We start from the raw sequence: 25,295 nt of genomic DNA, 5'->3' as shown, positions 1-25,295 counted from the left end.
AAAATGACCCAAAAAAGAAACAAAATGACCAAAAAGACACAAAATGAATAAAAAAAGACATAAAATGACCAAAAAAGGAAACAAAATGACTAAAAGAGACACAAATTGACCACAAAATGATCAGAAAAAGACTCAAAATGACCAGAAAAGACACAAAATGACCAAAAAAAGACATAAAATGACAAAAAAAGAAACAAAATGACCAAAAAAGACACAAAATGACAAAAAAAGAAACAAAATGACCAAAAAAAAGGAAACAAAATGACTAAAAGAGACACAAATTGACCACAAAATGATAAAAAAAAAGACACAAAATGACCAGAAAAGACACAAAAAAAGACTCAAAATGACCAAAAAAAGGAAACAAAATGACTAAAAGAGACACAAATTGGCCACAAAATGATTTGGCGACCCCCGGAAATAATCTCGCGACCCAAATTGGGGCCGGGACCTCATGGTTGAGAACAGCTGGTTTAATTAACAATAATCCCTGCAGGGCAGACCGGAGCATATGTGTGAGAGAGAGAGCGCCCCGGCTGTGTCCACATTTGTGTCTGGAATGATGAGCGTGCATTCATCATCATTATCATATCTACAGTAAGACATTCATGTTATTTACTAACAGGAAGTGTCTCCAGCAGAGAGTGTGAATACAGTGTGTGTGTGTGTGTGTGTGGGTGAAGTGGTATAATGAGCGCTGACTGACAAGATGTTGTTATTTGGTCAGTGTGAGGAATGATTTTCTCTCAGGTCAGAGGGAGCGCTGGTGCTGAATACTGCTCTGATTGGATTTTTTGTACACTGGAGATATGGAGATGCAAATAGATTTCTGGAGATGTTTGCCTCGTTTTTAACTCCACATTAGAATAAAAATGACTTTACAGATCTGGATTCCATCACTAACCCAGCCAGATGCATTCATGCCTCTGCAGGTGGATTTTATTCACCACCAATACAGAAAGAACATGTTTTCCTATAGAGGTGGGAGAAAAATTGATACAGCAATATTTTGAGTGGTAATATTATATCCATTCATGGCAAGTATCGATATTTAGCGTTCCAGCGCTGTGAGTATTTTCACTGTTTTTGTTTTTTAACATAACAGTTTTTAACTGTTAATTCTACTGCAGTTTATAACCCAGCTTTAAAGGCACAATGTGCAATTTTCAACCACTTTCAACACAGTTTTTGTTTTTAACAAACAAAATACAATATATAATACAACACTTTCAACACTGTTTTTGTTTTTTAACATAACAGTTTTTAACTGTTAATTCTACTGCAGTTTATAACCCAGCTTTAAAGGCACAATGTGTAATTTTCAACCGCTAGGGCCGTCATGGCAGTTAGCTTCTCCTGGTTAAGATTTCCTCAGTGTTCAGGAGGTTTCTAGTAACACTTTGGGGAATAAACGTGTGTGTTTTCTTTCTGAGAGTGAGATGACAGCTCTGGCTGCTGCAGCTCCAGTAGTGGCAGCTGGAGCTGGGAGGTTGTTAGCTGAGCTTAGCTTAAAGACGGAGAGTAGTGGGTGGCAACCAGCCTGAAGCTCTCAGGTTCACAGTCATAGCCAGTGGCAGACAGAAATCTGTGGCCAGACGTTTGATTTCTGTCAGAGGTCCAAAGTTAAACATAACAGGCAGCGCTGGCACACGAGGCTGATTCTACAGTTTCTGAGGGCATCAGAGGAAAAAAAACAAAAAAAAACAACTTGGGACTTATCTTTTTAATTTGGCTTTTACTTGAACCTATTTTTAAATGTTTTTCTGCTCATGCATCTTAGTGTAACAACATCTTCTCTTTCATTTATTTATTTATTTACACCCACCATCGAACAGACAGACAGGCAGACAGGCAGACACACACACCTGCTTTATTATCTTACATGGCTTCCTCCTCTTTTCCATTTTGAAAACAGTTAAAATTGTGATCTAATAATATGTAGTATGGGTGAGAGTCACGGGCCACAGTCAAGCACTTTTTTGTGTGACTTCGACTTTTTTTTCTCACTTCGACTTTTTTTTTCCTGACTTGGACTTTTTTTCGTGAGTTCAACTTTTTTTTCATGAGTTTGACTTTTTTTCATGACTTTTTTTCCCATTTTGACTTTTTTTTACTCATTTTGACTTTTTTTTGTGACTTCGACTTTTTTTTCTCACTTCGACTTTTTTTCGTGAGTTCAACTTTTTTTCGTGAGTTTGACTTTTTTTCATGACTTTTTTTCCCCATTTTGACTTTTTTTACTCATTTTGACTTTTTTTTTTACTCATTTTGACTTTTTTTCCCCCCATTTTGACTTCTTTTTGTCATTTTGACTCTTTTGTCATGGCTTCAACTTTTTTTTTTGTGACTTCAATTTATTTTCTCATTTTGAATTTTTTCGTGACTTCGACTCTTTTGTCATTTTGACTTTTTTTTCTTATTTTGACTTTTTTTTTGTGACTTCGACTTTTCTCTCGTTATCTCACACACACACACAGACACACACAGACACGGACAAACACCTGCTTTATTATCTTACAGGACTTCCTCCTCTTTTCCATTTTGAAAACAGTTTAAATTGGAATTTAATAATGTATGGATAGAGTCACGGGCCAAAGTCAAGCACACTCAACATTTCTTGAGAAATTTTCTAGTTATTATTATTATTTATTTTTCCTTTCTTGTGTGAAGCACTTTGTGTTACCTTTCTCTTGTATGAAAAGTGCCATAGAAAAAAGCCTGAGTGATTGATTGTTTGATTATTATTATTATTATTATTATTATTATTATTATCATCATAATAGCCTTTATTTAACCAGGAAACTCCCATTGAGACTAAGAACCTCTTTTTCTTTTTTAGAAGCAATATACAGGATGACACAGTTAAAACACAAACCAAGGACAGTTAGAAGCATAAAGTCGTTATTTATAGCAGAAGTAGCATGTGCACGGTGCACAGAGTCATATGCTCACATGTATTCCATTTCCTGACTTTTCACTGATGTGCAAACAACACAGGTGAAGTCATTGACAGGGAATATATTTAGCAAGTCGGTGAAAATGCAGCAATTTTCTGAGGCGCTGGCAGAATAATAACAGTAAACGTGACACAAACACTGGGCTTGGATTGTTTTGTGATAAACAGGCTCTATTTTGTTGCTTTTGTTATTTTTAAAGCACTCTGGCACCTTATTTACATGCCTCAATGACTGAAATCACTCAACATGTTCATGTGCCAAATCAAAATTCACCTGAAACAAGTTATAATGGAAATATATTAGGACACATTTCCAAATTACTTTGGAAAAAAATAGTTTGGTAACACCGAACATCTGTGACCATGTCTATAATGCAAAATAAACATAGTTATAGCATGTTATAATCAGCTTATAGCACTGTATAATTATAGTTATAAGCACTCATAAATATTCATAATGCGTTATAGCAATAATAACAACACATGTTAAAGCATTAATTGATGACTTATAAAGTCAAGCGTCATAATACTGTCACTCACTGACAGTGTTATTGCAAGCCCAAGTAATACATGCATTATAAACACATATATAATGTTTATAAAGGTTAGAATTAGTCAAACTCTCTAACATTATAATCAGATTATAATGCACCATAACTGGGGTTTTAATGCATTATAAAATTATTATTATAATATATAATTACTGATTTATTTGCACTAACTCTGTTTGCATCTGACCACATTAGTCTTTCCGTATATATATATATATATATATATATATATAATAAATGCCAAATGCCAAATAGCAGAAATGTATGTATAGAATGTGTATAAAATGTAAGTATATGTCTTATTTTTTATATCCTTTATTCTGTCTTCTATATCGATGGGCCTTCTATATTTATTAGGCCTTCTGAATTTTTTCTATATCAAATATGTCCACTTATATATTTAAATATATTCATTAATTGATGTTCATACCACTACATGCAACAACTTATTTAACCTATTCAACATGCTAAAATATATTTTCTCCATTGTGCAATATCTGTAAAATGCAATCAGGTAAACAAAAAAACAAAAAATATAAATATAAATACATCATAATAAATGCCAAATAGCAGAAATGTATAGATTGTGTATAGAATGTATGTATATTTCTGGTGTTTTCTGTTATATTACCATTGTTATGAAGCAATATGAATATTTATGAGTGCTTATAACTATAATTATATAGTTGTTAAACATGTATATTGTCTGAATAGAAGAGGGGATTCAGGGGTTAAAACTTAGTAAATAAAACAGTAAAAGACGCTTGTACACTCAAAAAAAGCAAACTGGGTGTCTGTCACCTAATCCTTAGTCTAACATGTAGCTTCTACTATATAAAATTACTATAAGTTTTGTGGTTAAACTGTTTTAAAACATGTAATTTTAGCATAAAATGCAATAATTTAAAATTTACAAGAATAATTTATGTTAAAACAACCTAATTCTAATGGGTTAAGATTTCAAATCAATTCTGCTTACAACTCCAGAGCAGTAGGTGGCAGTCATGTGCACATTCCTAATTAGTAGTTTTTGTGTTTTTTTTGGCCATTTTCAAGGGTTTATTGATAGTGAGAGACAGTGTGAAGGGGGAGACAGATGGGAAGAACCCGGGCTTCTACCCTATTAAATTAAGTAACTCTTAATAATATCATACAAGTTTAAATGGCCCAATAAAATTACGTTAGTATGTTACAATTACCCTTACAAATCTAGTTAGACTGAGCCCTGGTGATTAATTAACAGTAACGCAAATACATCATGTTGACACAACATATTTACATTTTGTCGCTCAACAAAATTGTTTCTCGCTAAACCAGGGGTCTCAAACTCAAATTACCTGGGGGCCGCTGGAGGCAGTATCAAAATGATCAAAAAAAGACACAAAATTACAACAACAAAAAAAAGACACAAAATGACCAAAAAAAGACACAAATGACCAAAAAAATACACTGAAATAACAAAAAAATACACAAAATTATTTTAAAAAGACACAAAATGACCAAAAAAGACACAGAATGACAGAAAAAAATACACAAAATTATTTTTAAAAAGACACAAAATTACCAATACAAGACACAAAATTATTTTAAAAAGACACAAAATTATTTTTAAAAAACACACAATTATCAAAAAAAGACAAAATTACTTAAAAAAGACACAAAATTACCAAAAAAAAGTAATTAAAGGGACCTTCCACACACAACACAGTAAAGTGCCATTCATATAAAACTCACATTAAACTTTCATATCAAGGTGGGGGCCACAAAATATCGTCACGAGGGCCGCAATTGGCCCGCGGGCCGCGAGTTTGAGACCCCTGCGCTAAACTAAAGCATTTTATTAAGGTGGAAATTATTTCCATAATTTTATTACGTTCTGGGATCAAGTTATTTTTTGGAGTGTAAAAAGCTCATGTCACTTATCGTTCTGCAGGTTCACTGCAGCATTCTGGAAATAGTGGAGGAATTAAATTTTGGCTCCTTACTTTCACTTCTCAACGCTTTGAGGAAACATCAAAAGGTCGTATCGATCACCAGGCTGATTGCAGAGCGGTTGAAGTCAACCGGACTGTTTTGGCTTTTCATCCGAGCCGAGAACAAACAGAGAACAACGTGCTGCGCTCTCTCTTTCCCTTTGAGTTTACCTGAAGAGATTCTATTGAGCTTCTGTTTTTTTTTTTTTTCATGGATTAATTCACCATAAAATGAGATGTGATCTTTCCAATTTAATATTCTGACTGCTGCTCCTCTACACACACCAGCTCCTGCGCTACTCTGCTTGATTGTTTATTCCGGAGATAAATCACAGAGTCATGTTGGATAAAGCTGTCGTGGAAAGCGACAGATTACATGGAAGCTGAACTGGAGGAAAGCAGCAGAGAAACTCAACATCGTGTGCAACATTTATGTGTTTGAATACGGTCTGTCGTCTCAGACTCACTGGAGATGTAGACGCTGTGTCACTCATAGCATAAAAATCATGAAAAGTGCATTATAATCTGCTTTAACTCGATGGACTTTTGGGCTATTTTGTCCATGTTTGAATCCTTTTCATCCTGCCTGAATTCACCACTTAAAAATGTTTAAATGCCATGTTGGTGTATATTTTTTTCACCTATATGAATAAATAATAATTGATTTTTTATTCTGACTTACTGGATCAACATTTTGAACCAAAAAGAAACAAAGAAAAACCAACATAAATGTGATCTTGTGATTGTGTGTGATCCTGTCATCAACTCTGGTTTTTATTCTAGTGGGACTCTATTTTATTTCTGTCTTGCGTGTTTGGCGTAACAATTTTAGTCATTTTGTGTCTTTTTTTAGATCATTTTGTGTCATTTTGTGTCTTTTTTAGTAATTTTGTGTCTTTTTTAAGGTAATTTTGTGTCTTTTTTTAGTAATTTTGTGTCTTTTTTAGGTAATTTTGTGTCTTTTTTAGTCTTTTTGTGTCTTTTTTTAGGTAATTTTGTGTCTTTTAATGTCTTTTTTTAGTCATTTTGTGTCTTTTTTTGTCATTCTGTGTCTTTTTAAGTCCTTTAGTCCAACATAAAATGTGATTTTGAATTTTTTTTCTTTCAAAACTATTTTAAATGGTTAAAATGTGAACAAAGGTGTCAAATCTAACATATAAGAGGGTTCCATCCAGTTCTATCATTTTATACTAAATATATTTGAGCTTGTCTCCAGTTTTACTTGGTATATCATCATCAAACTGAAACTGGCCTCATGGAGTTTACAGCCAGAACTTTAGAGGTAAATTTACAGTAGGGCTCCATGCTGCTTTGTTTTCTAGTCTGATGGAGTCAACAAGTCTGGATTATTTGGAGCTTTTGGACACTCCACAGGGTTAACTTAATTTAAAATTCTTCATTGATGATGAACATGGTTTTAAAATATATATCAATTTTATATCGTTGGGGTTTTTTTTTGTTTCTTTTGGGCGTAAAATGTTGATCCAGTAAAAAAAAAAAAAGGTTTGATTACATAAAATGATGTCATCATATTGCCAGAAGTCTCAACATGGTTCCTTAAATCCTTCCTGCAGATTTTCTGTCCCATTTTCCTAAAACTTGACAAATTCTTCCAGAGCCACAGAAAACATTGTGCAACTGTTTCTCCAGGCTGAGCTGTAAAACCCACGACGAGTAAACAGTTTCCATGTCCAACATAGTTGGAGTTCAGATTTCTGGCTGTGTTCTTTGACACTCTACCTATTATCACTGCTATTACCATTACATTCACTGCTACTATGACCATTAGCATTAGTCATATGGCATTATGCTATTATTATTACTGCTACTACTACTGAAAGTACTGCTGTTATTTGATTTTATTACATCCACCACCAAGATTACGATTACCATCATTAGTCACAGACTTCATTATGGTGTTAGGGCTATTATTGTTGTCAGTGTGCATCTCTGCCTCTCTCTCTCTTCTCACACTCTATCTATTGTGATTTCACTGTGTTCATCTGTTTTGTACAAACAAAATCTATTGCACATCTGTCCATCCACACAGTCTGTAAAGTGAATTTGTGATTTGTGATTCTTGGCTCTATAAATAAGATTGAATTGAATGATTAAAATAAAATCAGTTGATCAACTTGTATATATATATATAGGCAGTCCTTGACAATCAAACAAAGTCATTTTTGTCAGACATTTAATGCACAATGGATTAATATTGAGTAGTTCAATGTCTGTCGTTTAATAAAGACACTTAACACCCAGTCAATATCAATGAATAGAGCCTATTATGCATTAAAATGGCAAAGTATGAATAGTTGTATAATGTCACGTCCTACGTCACCTTCTATGCCACCTATGTAACAGTGTCCTCCCCCGAAGAGATTTTTTTTGCCTAAAAAGCCAAAAAATTTGGTGGCACATTCTAATGCCACTATTCCATCTTAATCATTGCATAGTTTAATGAATTATTGTAAAGGTAAATAAGGGTTATTCTATGTTTCATTTAAGGCGTCATATTTTGACAGTCTTCTTGTAAATTATGTGGTGGATTCTGTTATGTCCATGTGCTCTTATTTTGAAAGCTACATGGTTGCTTTTATTTTGAAGGCGGGTCTAACACGTTCTTACCGTAACGCTTAGTAAATACATGCAGCAGGAAAACAAGTGGAGGCTGACGGACCGCAGGGTGCTTTGTTCTATTCCAGTAACGTTAGTGTCAAGACCACCTAAACCAAGTCCAAGTCATTACCAGGTCAATACCAAGACTATACCAAGACCACAGTACATCAAGACCAAGACCAAGTCAAGACCAAGTCAATACCAAGTCAATACCAAGACCACAGTATATCAAGACCAAGACCAAGTCAATACCAAGACCACAGTACATCAAGACCAAGACCAAGTCAATACCAAGACCACAGTATATCAAGACCAAGACCAAGTCAATACCAAGACCACAGTGTATCAAGACAAGACCAAGTCAATACCAAGACCAAGACCGAGGCAGGGCGAGACCGAGTCAAGACCCAGACCGGTCCCAGCCGTCTCTGTTAGCGTTGCTTTGCAGAATTTACAAGTTGCTGTGTTTTCTTTTTTTTTGTAGTTGTGCACAAAAAATCTTTTGTGGTTCAGGTAACCAAATTTAATTACAGACGAGTTGGCTGACATCTTCTCCTGTCACTCACATGCACTTTTGAGGGGAGCGTGTGAAAGGAGGCGTGAGGGGGGACAGCCGTTAACGGTGACAACAATTTTAAATGATATATGAGTCATGTTATTGGTTGAACTCAAGAAATACAATTTACACAAAATCACTGTAATTATATTAACAAGTAAATCCAAAAATGCACAGTTGTGGTCTTGACCGGTCTTGAAATAAAATCCAGAGTCCGCTTTGTCCGAGACCGAGACAAGACCGAGTAAAAATGCAGCCGATTCTGAGACGAGACCTTCAAAAAGTGGTCTCAAGACCGATCTCAAGTACTACAACACTGAGTATCGTTAGATGGCCATCCGCTTAAACAGGCAGTCTAACCTCATCCAGAAACTGGAGTAATGCTAATAGAGTGCTTGTGCTGTAACACAGGGGTCTCAAACTCGCAGCCCGCGGGCCAATTGCGGCCCTCGTGATGATATTTTGTGGCCCCCAGCTTGATATGAAAGTTTAATGTGAGTTTTATATGAATGGCACTTTACTGTGTTGTGTGTGGAAGGTCCCTTTAATTACTGTTTTTGGTAATTTTGTGTCTTTTTTCAGTCATTTTGTGTCTTTTTTAAGTTATTTAGTTTTTTTCAGTCATTTTGTGTCTTTTTTAAATAATTTTTTGTCTTTTTGGTAATTATGTGTATTTTTTTGGTCATTTTGTGTCTTTTTTGGTCATTTTGTGTCTTTTTTTAATAATGTCGTGTCTTTCTTTAATAATGTTGTGTCTTTTTGGTAATTATGTGTATTTTTTGGTAATTATGTGTATTTTTTGGTCATTTTGTGTGTTTTTTGGTCATTTTGTGTCTTTATAAAATAATTTAGCCTTTTGTTTTGGTCATTTTGTGTCTTTTTTCAGTAATTTTGTGTCTTTTCTTGGTCATTTTGACACTGCCTCCAGCGGCCCCCAGGTAATTTGAGTTTGAGACCCCTGCTGTAACATAATGCGTTCCTTACCTGCCATGTCAGTGGCAAAGGGTCGGTCCGGTCTCCAGCCGGTGTACCAGCCCACGACTTTACCCCCGGACACCAGGGGGCGCTCATATGCTCTGCCGCCTACGAATCCCACAGGCCAAACAGAAACACCTCGAGTGCTACGCATCTGCAAAGAAAAAAAAGAAAAAAGGAAAGATTTTAGCTCAGTAACTGCACTCACTCGAGCTGAACACGTACACACAACATCATTTTCATACATTTCAAGCCCTCTGATAGGCCCAAAACACAAAGCTGTCCACTGCCTTCTGAATCCTGACAGTTGTGTTATTTAAGAACAGCAGGAGGCAGATGTACTCTAACAGCCTCCTCTGTGGCGCTGTTAAGCAGTATGTTCTGCTGTAGTAACAACAGCTGTGACATTGTCTAAGGTCAGACTTTCTTTTCTTTTTTTGCTGCTCCACATTCACTTTTCTTGTCAATCACAATACGAGTTCTGCAAAAGCAAACCAGAACAGAAACATGATGTCTGAGCCTGCGGGGCGACGGTGTCCACTCTGTGGATACAATAAAGTGGAAAAAAAAACCCAAGAAAGTCTGGTGACTCTGAAACGAATTACTCGTGTGTCAGTTTGCATGAGTGATTAGAGATCTTTAATTTCATATGAAATGTGAAAATGTGAGCGCAGCATGCAGGGACTCTGTGGCGGACGGAATAGGAGACTAAATGAAACTGTGCCGCGCGGAGCTGCCTTCCATTTTCACAGTGAATGAATTTGCACACAGCCGGAAGCAGTGCGACGAGAAATGAGACACAGAGAGAGAGAAAGAGAGAGAGATAAAAGGCAGAGATGGGGAGGAGGGGAGGTGTGGGGCAGAGAGTGGACTGTGTGAGGACGGCTGAGTTTCTGTGTTACCGTATGAGACATCTGTATCTTGTCTTTGTGTTTGGGTGCTAGGGTTGTCAAAAGTATCGATACTCAAAAAAGTATCAATACTAAATAGTTGTATCCAGATACGATACTCATTTTCAAATGTATCGATACTAAAACATTGTTTTCCAATACGATACTCCGGATACGACACTCATTTTCAAAAGTATCGATACTAAAACGTTGTACCCCGACACGATACTCATTTTCAAAAGTATCGATACTATACTAGTATCGATGTCTTTCGTTTCAAACTTACCTATTACTGATGTTATTGCACTAATGTTGGCCGTGTTATTATTAGCCATTAGCCGCAGCTAGCAATTAAAGGCTGACGTCACGTTAATGATTATAAACAACGTAAATAAATAAATCAGGCACGTAGTATGCCCATATTACGTTAATTGACACAATGTCAGTATACATAAGCATAGAGTTAATAAATTTACACAAATGTTGGTGACTGAAAATGTTATTTTCTCTCTTAAAGTCCCAGAATGAAGCAGAGAAAAGTCGACCAAACAGCAACACACACAGACGAAAATTCTAAGTTCTAATTGTTATTGTATTTATTTATTTATTGCACTACCTCAGACCTGAAGCTTGTTATCATAGTTGCAGTTTCCTTATGCACAACAGTTTTTTATTATAAATATTTAACCTGTGGTTCTGTTGCATTTTTCTTGTTAATAAAAATATTTCTGTTAAATTTTGGGGTCTTTGTTTTTATCCTCCTGGTATCGAAAATGGTATCGAGTATCGAATATTTTCCTGAAGCTAGCAGCTAGCAATTGAAGGCTGACGTCACATTAATGATTATAAACAACGTAAATAAATAAATAAATCAGGCACGTAGTATGCCCATATTACATTAATTGACACAGTGTCAGGATACATAAGCATATAGTTAATACGTTTATCACAGTTGCAGTTTCTTTTTGCACAAGTGTTTTTCATTATAAATATTCTTATGCTTAGCCTGCTGCCCCCGCGACCCGGCCCCGGATAAGCGGAGGAAAATGGATGGATATTTAACCAGTGGTTCTGTTAATTTTTACATGTTGCATTTTTCTTGTTAATAAAAATATTTCTGTTAAATTTTGGGGTCTTTGTTTTTATCATTGTGGTCTCGAAAATGGTATCGAGTATCGAATATTTTCCTGAGTATCGGTATCGAGTTGAAAATTTTAGTATGGTGACAACCCTAGTGGGTGCACATGTGTGTGTGTGTGTGTGTGTGAGATTCTATTTTCCAACCTCCGCCACCCTGAAGCCCGTTTCATTCAGACGCTGCTGCTCATCACTCACCCAAACAGCCTCCAGCCAGTCGCTCATGACAAAACAACAGAACAAAACTAAATCAGTAAGCAGCGCTGCATTACTGCGCCCAGACATCACACTGAGTTCTAGCTTTTAAAACCATGGGAAACCAAGTGTGTATACAGCAACAATATACGGAGAGGATTTACAGTTCTGTTGCAAACTTTCCAAGCAATCATGGAGGAGGAGGACCTGGCTGTGTGCACAGAATAGCTATAAGAGAGCTCAACATGGAGCATAAAAACACCTCCAAGAGTTGATCTCAGCTGTCGGAGAATATTTTTCCATGTTTTTCTCGCCTGATAAATGTAAAGTAAAATCAATGAAAGCCCAGTGCGTCGACTATTTGTCCAATCAGGTGAAGAAGCTTGGTGTTGATGTATTAGTGAAGGGGAGAAGTGTCAATCTGCCATTGACAGTCTAATTAAAGGATGTCTGCCTCGAGCAAAGTGCATATTGAGTCTTGCCAGAGCTTAATGACAGAAGCAAAACTAAAGACGGAGCTGCAAGGCAAGAAAATGTAAATACAGTTTATGTGAACACACTGTTAAAGTCACCACTCACTGCAGTATTGGACTCCACTATAGATTTGTTAACTAGTACTACAGAGATGTACAAGACAGAGAAAAAAAATGTAAAACAGTAGAAATTAAATGTAGAAACCCTACAACCACACAGTCCAAGGTTATTATAGTTTAATGAAATCTAACGAAATAACGAAAACTAGAATTGAAAAAACATTTTCGTTACCTGAAATAAAAATAAAAACCAAACCTGTGCAACTGCTCGTTAATGCAATTATTTAATCAGCCAATCGCACAGCAGCAACTCAATGCATTTATCAGGTCGACCTGGTAAAGACGAGCTGCTGACTGCAAAACGAGCATCAGAATGAGGAAGAAAGATGATTTAAGTGACTTTGAACATGGTTGTTGGTCTGAGTATTTCAACTGCTGATCTAACAACCATCTCTAGGGTTTACAGAGAACGGTCCCACAAAGAGAAAATATCCATAGAGCCTTGATTTTATTTATTTAACCAGATAAAAGTCCCATTGAGATCGAGACTTTCACAAGGGCGACCTGGCCAAGAAAGGCAGCAGACACGTCACAATGGACAGGACAGACAGATAAATGAGAACATACTGTACGTTGACAGACTTAGTGCAGAGCAATCAAGTGCAGGAGTTTACAGCAACAATTTAAGAATACAGGCACTGATCAAAGGATTCCTATGTTCCCCGAGCGGGGACCCTTTTTTCTAAAAAAGGTCCTATGTTCCCCGTTTTTCCCAAAAAGGGTCCTATGTTCCCCTGTAGCAATACATACCAGGGAACATAGGACCCTTTTCCAGAAAAAGGGTCCTATGTTCCCCACAATCTATCAATCTTTACGGTAAACTCTCAGCATGGCCAGCAGGCCTACCGTCACATGGCCCACCTTAGCTCAAACTGCCAAAAACTTAAATTTGCACAGCAGCGTATACTTTCTGTTACTTTGCAGTTCTTTTTTTGGCTTTTCAAATCTAGGATTACTCATGTTTGTATATTCCCACCCCTAATTATATTGTCTTGCATCGAGGCTTAGCTTTTTACCTTTTAGGGTTAGGTTAGGTTAGGTTAAGTTAGGTTTAGGGTTAGGTTAGGGTTAGGTTAAGTTAGGTTTAGGGTTAGGTTAGGGTTAGGTTAGGGTTAGGTTCAGTTAGGGTTAGGTTAGGGTTAGGTTAGGTTAGGTTCAGTTAGGGTTAGGTTAGGTTAGGTTAGGTTCAGTTAGGTTTAGGTTAGGTTAGGTTAGGTTAGGGTTAGGTTAGGTTCAGTTAGGTTTAGGTTAGGTTAGGTTAGGTTAGGGTTAGGTTAGGTTCAGTTAGGTTTAGGTTAGGTTAGGTTCAGTTAGGTTTAGGTTAGATTCGATTAGGTTAGGTTAAGTTAGGTTTAGGTTAGGTTAGTGTTAGGTTAGGTTAGGTTAGGTTAGGTTCAGTTTGGGTTAGGTTAGGCTAGGTTAGTGTTAGGTTAGGTTAGGTTAGGTTCAGTTAGGTTTAGGTTAGGTTCAGTTAGGTTAGGGTTAGGTTAGGTTAGGTTAGGGTTAGGTTAGATTCAGTTAGGGTTTGGTTATTTGTATGTGTGTCAAACAGTCCGTAGGACTACATATTCCTATTTGCCATGGAATTTGGCAGTAATGGTGGAAAAAGTAACAGCCCAGGGAACATAGGACCCTTTTTGGGAAAAGCGGGGGAAAAGGGTCCTATGTTCCCCGGTCTCATACAAAGAGGGGAACATAGACACACTCCCTTGGTTAGCTTAGCATAAAGACTGGTCTAGACTGGGAGTTGAAGCAGCATGTAAAAACTATCATGAGCTGATAACATAAAAGCAATGAGATAAAGAACAGGAAGTTGACATTTATTTATATCAAACTGTCAGGGACGATAACATCTCCTCCTTCTCTTTCATTTCTCTTCCTCCCTCAGTACCCCGACACTCTTCGGGGCCCCTGAGTGGGTCCAGCAGCTTTGAAGCCCCCTTCCCTCTTAATACTGTGGCCCCTTGAGTTTCCCTGTGTGACGCTAAAACCCTTCCCCCCTCGTTTCTCTTTTGCTTTCGCTGCTGTCTGCCTTTCTCTCCCAGGTCATTTTTCAAAGACTCTGACTCCTCTGCTTTGTAAAAAAAAAAAAAAAAAAAAAAAAGACAGATGAAAAGGAGAGGAAGAGGAAGAAAGAGAGGCTGACTGTGTGCTGGTGGTTCCCAGATCATTCCTGGAGTACGATCGTTATTTTGGCTTAGTGTTAAGTCCTAGTTTGACTGCTAATGATCCCTCTGGTTTGAATGCTGCACCTCATAGCTCAGCACAGTGTGATAGAAGGGAAACAGGGTCCATGTGTATTCAAACATATTCAGAAACACATACTGGACTTTAACCCTCTGGGGTCTGAGCCTATTTTGGCGGTTTTTGAATACTTTTGATTTTGCCCTTCATGTACCACATAAAAAATGTTTATTATACCCATATTTAGTATCCATTTTTTCTCCACCTATATGATCTGACAGTTATTTTTTCACCTTAACCCACTTTATCAACATATTGAGCCCAAAAATACACAAAAATCATGAAATCGTTGAAAAATTATACTATTTACTGCAATAAAAACCACAAATATGCTCAATGAACTGTTTTGGAACATAGGAGACAAATATGAACATATAAAAAGGTTAAATTTAAATAATATAAAATTATATACAAAAAAGTCCCATAAAAATATGTATATTTGTGGCATTTTTTCCCCTTGTGAGCTGCAACACTCTCAAACGATGTGCAAAATGACATATTATCATTATTATCTTATCTTATTATCATATATTTGGTTTTACATGACCTGGGAATGTCAATGTTGAATGTTTTTCTGTTAAACTTCACATGATCCGATCAGGACGGCACGATCATAGACCCTAGATGGTTAAAGGGGTTTTAGAACAAAATCTGCACTACAAACTGGTGAAAACACATCTAATTTCCTCCTAAAGTATAAGTTATTTGTTCATTTTAGCCTTTCTGTGTTCAGAGGATTTTAAAAGTGATATTAAAGTAATTTTCAAGCACTTTAAAAGAGTGTTAGAGTGTTTTTTACCAACATCTTGCAGTTCTGAAGAAGGTATATTTTTCTCTTCTGTGAAAGGAAAAAAAACATGATTGCTTGTTTATGTCCTCTACGGCCTTGTCTGCTCGATGGAATGATTGCTTCATAAACATCTCCATTAGAAAAGCTCATAAATAGCAGAGAGGGTTATCTGGATGTTTTTTAGCCAACACCAGCACACGTAACTGTCTAATGAAACTTTACAGTACATCAGGTTCGTAGGAGAGAAGATAGAAAAGGTAAAAAATAGCTGTGTATGAAGCCACGTCACCCTTTACGCCTTCATGCTGTACAAACTGTATGAAAGAGTCAGAAACAGCGTTACAGAGCTGTTTTTCACTAAAAGCAACCTCTTTCACGTTAGTAAAACATTATTTGACCCAGTCTAGGTGTTGAAAACTGCTTCTGGTGGTTCAAAACAAAACCTTTTCCACATTCTCTGCTGTTTTTCTACTCTGAAAATCAGACTTAGCGAGTTGTTAATTGGACCAATCAGATGCAGGAAGGGTTCATGCTGATGTCTGCTCGAAGGAGTAAAATGTCAATAATCCATCGTATAGCCTGTTTCAAATGACATCTGTCTCCGACAAAATGCCTGTAGAGCGTCTCCAGACTGCATTAAATGAGTGCCAGACTACATCAGCAACACAAACCCTGTTGTTGTTTTATCTGTCTATAAAGCAAGAATCCATTTCTCAAAATATCATAATTTACGTGGGATGTGTTGCGGCCTTTTAGGGGAGCTCCGCCCCATTGTGTGATAGGCCTACACCTGGTCAGTAACACAATTCACTCTGGATTTCCACCCTGACTCATCTCATCTGGAAGTCTATTTAGCCTACCTATCTTTAGGAGTTTTAAAGTGGCTTCAAGGTTCCATTTTCCAATAATATTCAAATAGTTTCCAGCGAATATCAATGTTCAATGTGTATGTGCTGGATGGTGTGGTACCTTATGAAAAGTAAGTGTTTTATGGAGTTGCAGACAAATACATACTTCCTACGGGCGCTGCACTAGTCTGATAAACACAAATGTTGTAAAAGGGACCACAAATGACAAGAAATGACACAAAATGCCCCCAAAAATGACACAAAGTGACCAAAAATGACACAAACTGACTAAAAAAAAGACACATAGTGACTAAAAAAAGACACAAAATGACACAAAGTGACACAAAGTGACTAAAAATGTATGTGCTGGATGATGTGCTACATTATGAAAAGTAAGTGTTTTATGGAGTTGCAGACGTTGTTGTAGCGCAATTAGCATGCTAAGCAGAGATTTAGCTTTATTCACTTCTTATGTTGCATTACTATGTAATTCAGGGAGGACATTCATGTTGCTTAGCGTAATGCCCATAATCATCTGATATGAGATACTTACATGTAATATAGTATAACAGCTAATTGGGTTCATGTTCATGTACTTTTAGTGCAGCATACTGCGTAATGTGCTAGCTGACGATTAGCATGCTAAGTGGAGATTTAAGCCCTTTCTTCCGCATCAGTTTGATCCATTGAAAACAGTAAAAACAAAACTTTATTAACTGTCAGCAAAGCATAATACAGATGGAAAGATACTTCCTACGGGAACTGCTTTAATTTGTCCTTTATAACCGGACTGTGGCGCGGCTACGTAGGTGTATAATGTGAGGCTCAGAGGGGTGGCAGTGATATTAGATTCACACCTTCTGGATGTTCCTGGTGAGGGATCTGAGCATGAAAGTCCCATTAGGATGAAAAGTGAATGTTTGCCTCAGCGTCTGACAGAATGATAAGGGGCTGTCCAGGTTCAGCATCGGTTTAATCAAGCACAAGCTTATAACAACATGATATTACAGCAGGATAAAAACGTGACGTTAAACCAGCTTTTGCAGACAGGTTTGATGTGATATCAGAAAAATACTGTATTTAGTTCCCGATGCAAGTTGCAGCCGACTACAGATGTTGCCTCAACTTTTTACACCGTCTTATCAACAACTCAATGTCAAAATGTTTGCCGGGAGCCAAGCAGAACCGTGGGGGTGACAGAGTTTCAACAGATGGTGCATTATTCTGTTTGGTGGGGAATGCTTTAGCACATGCTGGTTTTCATGCCACCATCTGCAGATTACTGCTGGCACAGGCAAAGTTTGCAACACAAACTTCTAGTTATACCTTTATTTAGGTTGGCTGAGCATGCAGCACATGCTGTTATACACCGATGCCCTGTTGGCAGGTACAATGAGAAATAAATCACATAATGTGTCAAAGAACAGACACAAAACAAAGGGAGAAGTGGAAACAATAGGGGATCGCTTAGAGCGGTTACAGGCAGGAAACTGAGGGAAGTCTGAAGGTTTCGGGGACTTTATGTCTTCTGATTTTCACATGAATTTGCAGATTATTCCATGAGCAACCCAGTGGATCTACATTTTTTAACTACAAATACAGTCAAAAATGATTAGACCACCCAGGATTTCTTGTTCATTTTAATGCCTGGTACAACTAAAGGTATGCTGATAGCTGATATCTAGACATATTCCATGGTTTTCTTGATAATGATTTTGGTTATTACCAAGAAAACTATGGAAAATTTCTAGATATCAGCTCTTAAATTAAACTGTTATGAGCTATTGTTCCAACAAATGTACCACTAGTTGCACCGGGCATTACAATGAACAATAAATTGAAGAAAACAAGGGTGGATTGTCATTTTGTCTCTCTTTTTGGTCATTTTGTGTCTTTTTTTAAATCATTTTTACATCTATTTTGGTCATTTTGTGTCTCGATATCAGCAACAATAACTCTTATCAGCTATTTTTGTTGTTATCATTATATTTGTCCAAACAAATGTACCTTTAGTTGTACCAGGCATTAAAATGAACAATAAATTGAAGAAAACAAGGCTGCTCTAATCATTTTTCCATGACTGTGTTTTTTTTTTTTTTTTTGTCATTTGTCTCTCTTTTTGGTCATTTTTACATCTATTTTTGGTCATTTTGTGTCATTTTTACATCTATTTTTGGTCATTTTGTGTCTTTTTTGATCATTTTTTACATTTATTTTGGTCAATTTGTTTCAATTTTGATAAGTTTGTGTCATTTTGTGTCTTTTTTTAGTCATTTTTACATCCACAGTCATGGAAACATTCTCGATAATAACCAAAATCAGTATCAAGAAAACAATGGAAATTGTCTAGATATCAGCTCTTAAATTAAACTCTTATGAGCTATTGTTCCAACAAATGTACCTTTAGTTGCACCAGGTATTAAAATGAACAATACATTGAAGAAAAAGGGTGGTCTAATATTTTTTCCCATGACTGTATGTTGAATATAAAGTTTCTTTACTGGTAAAAGGTTCTCATTTACCCCAGTGGCAACCAAGGCAGTTCGAGGGCAAACAAAAAGTACAGAAAAAGCTGCAGGTTAACTGTGGTTTTTAATCTGTGGGCTGCCATGACCCGTGTGTTAACAGTAAAAGCAGCCTTTCATAAATCAGGTCTGGTATTGGGTTCATAAAGGTTCAGCGAGTTCCATCCATAAAAGACAGAAGTCTATAGAAAAAAAGGCTTTTTATACAAACGAATAGCACTGGTTATTATATCTGCATGTAGTTATGAGTGGTGTAATTATCTCCAGGAACGAACCAAAGAGCTGAATGTAAAAATGGAAGCAGCAGCAGTTCTATAAATGATAGACAGAGGAAACTGGCTTCAACAAGCATGGTTTGTATTTCATTAAGCATCAATTTAAAGTTAACTGAAATGTGTTGTAATGCATTAAAGGATAGTATTAATTTAGCCCAAGATTATTAAACCACTAAAGATCCGTTTTTACATCTATTTTTGGTCATTTTGTGTCTCTTTTGGTAATTTTTACATCTATTTTGGTCAATTTGTTTCAATTTTGATAAGTTTGTGTCATTTTGTGTCTTTTTTTAGTCATTTTTATATCTACAGTCATGGAAACATTCTTGATAATAACCAAAATTAGTATCAAGAAAACCATGGAAAATGTCTAGATATCAGCTCTTAAATTAAACTCTTATGAGCTATTTTTGTTGTTATCATTATATTTGTCCAAACAAATGTACCTTTAGTTGTACCAGGCATTAAAATGAACAATAAATTGAAGAAAAAGGGTGGTCTAATAATTGTTCCCCTGACTGTATATTGAATATAAAGTTTCTTTAACCCTTTATCGGGCGAAGAACCGTATTTGGTAACTTCAGTGGATATCAAAATAGGGTCCCCATGTCTCTGTGAGGTCGTAGATCCACATGGATTTCTTCCAGCTAATCAGCATTATTTCGAGAAAAAAGTTGCAAATTTACTAGACTGAAGTGGCAAATCTACAAGAAAAAAAGTTGCATATTTAAGAGATTTAAAGTGGCAAATCTGCGCGAAAAAAGTCACAGATTTACGAGAAAAAAGTGGAAAAAAACTACTTTTTTCTCACGGATTCACCACTTTAAATCTCATAAATCCGCGCATTTTTTTCTCTCGTAGATTTGCCACTTTAGTCTCGAAAACGTTCCCAAAATATTACCCCCCTCCCCCGGGTCTGTATGTTTTTTTTTTTTTTTTACACATTCTGACTACAAGTTCGAGGGCCAAAAAAAAAGTTGCAAATTAACTGTGGTTTCATTAGTTTGGTGGGAACACCCGGAACAAAAACATCCAAGAAAGCCGGTCGCATTAGTCAGTCACATTAGCCGGTCAGCAGCGACGGCACAAAGTGTCAAACTGAGGTCAACAGAAACAGCGCCATATTAACCCGTTGAAACGACGCATATCTCCACCCAGTGTTGAGGAGGAGGACACGTTCCCGTCAGTTATTCAGTTTTCTCAGTTGCATGTAAATTGTGACAAGAACAGAAGTCCTATTAGACGCCAAAATCGATTTTTAAGCATAGCTCGATTAAACTGTGCATGTAAATGCACTGTTTCCCAAACCTGGAGTACCACTTGTCCATACTCCAACACAGCTAATTCAAATAATCAGCTCGTTATTAAGCTGCTTTAGGAGTTCATAACAAGCTGATCATTTGAATCAAAGGTCAAACAAGGAGCTGTTAATGTGATCACCATCAAACACGACCAGCAGCATCAGAATGTGTGTTGAAGCCGATCAGAGAACATACTGAGTTAATGATAAACAGATTTCATATTAAGGGCTTAACATTTATTGGCTTTACGTTTGATTCGAGCTGCTGTGAGTGGAGACTTGTGAGGAAGTGTGAGTAGTATCCTGACTTGGCAGCTTTAACTGCAGCTGTGCAGCCATCCCTTTAACGCCTAAAAGCTAACCAGTGAGTTGGTTCCTCTGTCTCTGGCTGGTGCCCAGCTTTTCTTTACTGCCAATTTAGAGAATAAACCAGAAGCCCAGTCTCTCTCGTTTATTCATCGATTTTACTATCATGTATTTTACTGCTAACAAAACCAATTTTGAAACACTTACTCCCACTTTGAGTTGTCATTGTTGGGAGGTTTTATACCATTACCTGAGAAAAAAATGATTATGCTGAAGTCCTGTTTAGCTTTACAGAATTTGAACAGCAGACTTTCAAACACTCACCAACACTGCAACAATATTTGGAAAGTACGAGGAAAAAAAATCAATGCAACCTGGAATGTAATCCTCTGCACAGAAAGGCTTCTATTCTGGGGAGTGTTTGTTGTGTGTGTGTGTGTGTGTGTGTGTGTCTTTTGATGCTTATTTTTCACTGGAAGTTGAGTAAAAATCCATATTTTTAAAGCAACATACAAATGGCTGTTACAGTAGGAAGGAAAGCCAGCACCAAATCCTCACAGGCTGGGATGCAGCTCTGTGAAATCAATACAGCAAATACCAACAAAATGATAAACTTGTATGAAGAAAAGGGTTTAAAAGGCAGAAAACAAAGAGCTAATCATTTAGTAGAGTAACTTTAAAAGACCCCTTAGTTGCATGACTTGTTTCCTAAACCAATGTGTTTTTATTACCTGAAATTGCCTAAATAATGGAAATGTTACAAACTAAAAAATAAAGAGGGATGGTTGGTAAATGCTTAAGCATGGATAGTCCCAACACTCACTTAAAATCATTCCTTTCATCATCATTTCTTTAGTCAAAGTTATATTACACAATCCAACCTGACCCATTTTTACCTGGTTTTACATGTAAAAGCAGGAGGCAGCTCGACTCAGCTTACTGACAAAACTGGACCAACAATTCCTTCTGGTTTCTAGCTGTGGAATTTTGTATTCCAAATATTACCCCAGGTACACATGGTATGATCCATTAGCCGTGTTTCCACTAGGGGGAAGAGTGGCCACCGGGAAAGTCTCAGGCCACGCCCTCTCAAAAGTCCGCTCACTTTGCTTGTCTCCATTACAAGTTAACCCCCAGAGGGATTTAGAGACTCTGGAGGTGACGTATGGTTTGTGACGGATTAAACACGGGGGACGCAACTGTGGCCGCCGTCGCTAACTGTACAAAACGTCAGCAGCTGATCAAAAACAAAGCAGCATGGCTAATTGTGCACAAAGTCTCTGCTGATCATAAACATAGTGATGGTGATGGTTAACCGGCATCGCTAACTGAGTGTCCGGTGCTTGTTGTAAACAAACAGAGATCGCTAAGTGAACACCTCCTGTGGCGGATGTGGCTCAGTTGGTAGAGCGTTCGTCCAGTGATTGGAAGGTCGGTGGTTCGATCCCCGACCATGGCAGCCTACATGTCGAAGTATCCTTGAGCAAGATACTGAACCCCAAATTTCTCCCGATGCTGCGTTCATGTGTGAATGAATTCCCAATGGTGGCAGGTGGCACCAGTGTGCCCTGGTAGCCTCGGCCACCAGTATGAAGGTATGGGTGAATGGGTGAATGGGTGATGGGTGAAAAAGCGCTATATAAGTGCGCACCATAAGTGCACACCTCCTGCAGCAGCACAAACACACTGTACTGCTACAGAGCTAACTGTTAGCCTGTTAGCAATTTGCAGACTGGACGCTAAGGGGTTAACATCCCCTCCGGCTCTGCAGCTGGGAGAGACTGCTGCAGGAGGACTGTGCCACTTCGACTCGTTCTTACTCTACTTAACAAGCCGCCAGCGATTGACAGGATCAAGTCTCTTTTCCGCCTTTCAAAATAAAAGCGATTAATTGATCATTAACGTAATAGATGCTCAAGTTGGTATGTTTCTTCCAAACGCCCATCCCTACTTCTCAGTGACACGTGTCCATGGAAAAAAGAGGTGCAAAGAGGATTTCGTGACCATGAAGACCCCTTTATATGCCAGTGTTCAGTTCCTGTATCCTGGAGTGCAAGCTGGTTTTGAGTCTGTCTCTCTGTCTATGATTTGGTGGAGCTGAATTGTCTAGCAGAGGGCAGCAGGTCAAACAGATGGTTGCATGGTAGGTGTGTAAAAACAGCCCAGCCCACTACAGACCGAGGTCTCTGAGTCCTACATGCTGTTTACAGTCCACAGTAATCCAGTCCACATCTGAAGAGACAGAAAACTCTCTCACAAATCCACAAACCACAGAGCTCACCCTTATGATCAGGTTTGTCATCAAGAGCAAACTCTGCACTCCCCACAGGGACTGAATTGGGGAAAGAAAATAATAAAGGCTGCTGTGAGAGCACACAGTGGGATTTTCTGGAGATAAACCTTTTTTTTTCTTGTCCTGGATTGCCACAAGAAGCTCCACAAGAATACATCTCTGCTTGCTGTAAAAACCCAACAAATTCTCTAGTTCCACACATTCAGTCTCCTTTTCATTGCCTGTGAAGCAGCTGCAGCACCTTTTAAATCCAAATATAACAGTCTTGATTCGATGACGCACCATTATGTTGTTGAAGCAATTTTTGAGTTAATACCATTTGTTACACAGCTTTGGTGCTATTTTTTTTTTTTTACCAATTTGACCCCTCCAGAATGCCAAACATTTCTAAACTTTAGACATTTTGGAGATTTCAGTGATTGCATGGCAAGCACTTTTGATCCAGGAACTGCTGAGAAATCCCCTTATTACTGCCACTGCAATAAACTATGGAGACTAACATCATCACACATGGATAAAATTGGCCTAATGAAATCCACAAGAGTCTCAGCTTTCCAGTCATATCAGATTTATGCATTTCCAAGACTGTTTATGGACCCCAGTACGCAGAAATATTCAAACACAGTAAGCGAGAATATTTGCACTGCATGAGAAAAACTGCATGTTTTTTTGCCAAAAGCTGCATAAAGTGGTCATGTCTGTACAAGGGGGAGACTTGTGGGACAATACAGGGACATACAACCCATTTTCAGTCAGATATCTCAGGTGAGAGGTTACGTCGTAATGACAAGGGTTAAGTTGAAATACAATGTTGATTAAAAAGTCGAAATGTGGAGGATAAAACCTGATTTTCCTCATGTCGGATGGATGGATGGATGGATGGATGGATGGATGGATGGATATATAGATGGATGGATGGATGGATGGATAGATATATGGATGGATGGATGGATGGATGGATGGATGGATATATGGATGGATGGATGGATATATGGATATATGGATGGATGGATGATGGATGGATGGATGGATATATGGATGGATGTATGGATGGATGATGGATGGATGGATATATGGATGGATGGATGGATGGATGTATGGATGGATGATGGATGGATGGATATATGGATGGATGGATGGATGGATGGATGATAGCTAGAGAGATGGATGGATGGAGAGAGAGAGATGGATGGATGGATGGATGGATGGATGGATGGATGGATGGATGGATGGATGGGTGGGCAATTAATGTGTTACAGCAGCAGCAAAAACTCAAACACCAAGCACACCATACAAATTTTGTGATATATGTCTAAAAAATTCACATAAATTAAATAAAAGCAGATTTTCACAAAACAATAGTTGTAGTAACCTACTACCAAGAATAGTTAGTTTATGTATAGGGAATTTCAGTACTACCGCACTCTTAAATATTGTGCATATTGCTCATTTTATGACAGAAAATCAGGTTGTAGCTTGTAGTAACTGTTGGATAGAAAACAATGTTCCTCTGATGACTTATTGACACGGGAACAACCAATCTTTGAGTATCTTTCCAACTTCACCGAACACAAAAGTTGACTTTTATCTCGTCATTTTGACTTTTCTCTCTCAAAAAAAATCCTCATTATTTGTTTGTCCTACGTGGCCCCAGTCCTCTTCCGTAGATATCTCCACTGAGGAGTTAAGACTGAGCCTGCTACAGTCTCTGCAGGATAGTCTTGTTAGGGTAACTAACAAACCTAGCATAGCGATAGCCATGAGACCACTTCTTTTGGACATGCTATATTATCGAAACAGTTATGTTTACACTCATTCTGTTTGTTTGAAGGGATGCACAACATCCTGAAATATATACAGATATATTAGTTGCCAACAAAACTATGATTGCCTTGATGTGGTGATCCTAAATATGAAAAATGGCTCATTTTACCCCAGTAAGTTTCTCCCCTAAGCCAAGAACAAGCCCAGCAAAAGTTGTTTTTAAGTGGTTTTCCTGCTTTGACATGCAAAAGTCTGCTGGGAAAAATATTCTTGTATCAGAAAAAACTAAGATAAAAACTTATAAAACCAAAATCCGGAGAAAGTTAATGGTAATATCAGATTTCGAGCAACTTGGAGGTGGCACCAAGACAAGAAAGTGGTATGACCTGGAGCCTTGAACCTCCTCAGTGTCACTTCTGTTTCCTGGCGTCTTCCATGATCGCAAATAGAAATGACAGCTGCACTATGTTTGTGTCACCATCATCTTCTCTCAGAGACAGAGAGG

General features: G+C 37.5%; 1 protein-coding gene across 1 annotated transcript in view; it reads right to left on the bottom strand.

Moving 5' to 3' along the window:
• b3gat2 (beta-1,3-glucuronyltransferase 2 (glucuronosyltransferase S)) overlaps positions 1–25,295 on the bottom strand; it is an 84,841-nt gene that overhangs the window by 35,987 nt on the left and 23,559 nt on the right. The window contains exon 2 of the mRNA XM_059359760.1: positions 9,640–9,784. Within this exon, the coding sequence (XP_059215743.1) occupies positions 9,640–9,784 (145 nt within the window). The remainder of the gene's footprint in view (positions 1–9,639; positions 9,785–25,295) is intronic.

The sequence above is a fragment of the Centropristis striata genome, chromosome 20, assembly GCF_030273125.1.
Source record: "Centropristis striata isolate RG_2023a ecotype Rhode Island chromosome 20, C.striata_1.0, whole genome shotgun sequence".
Taxonomy (NCBI): Eukaryota; Metazoa; Chordata; class Actinopteri; order Perciformes; family Serranidae; genus Centropristis; species Centropristis striata.
The sequence above is the reverse complement of the archived record's forward strand: the minus strand, read 5'-3'. Positions and strand labels throughout refer to the sequence as shown.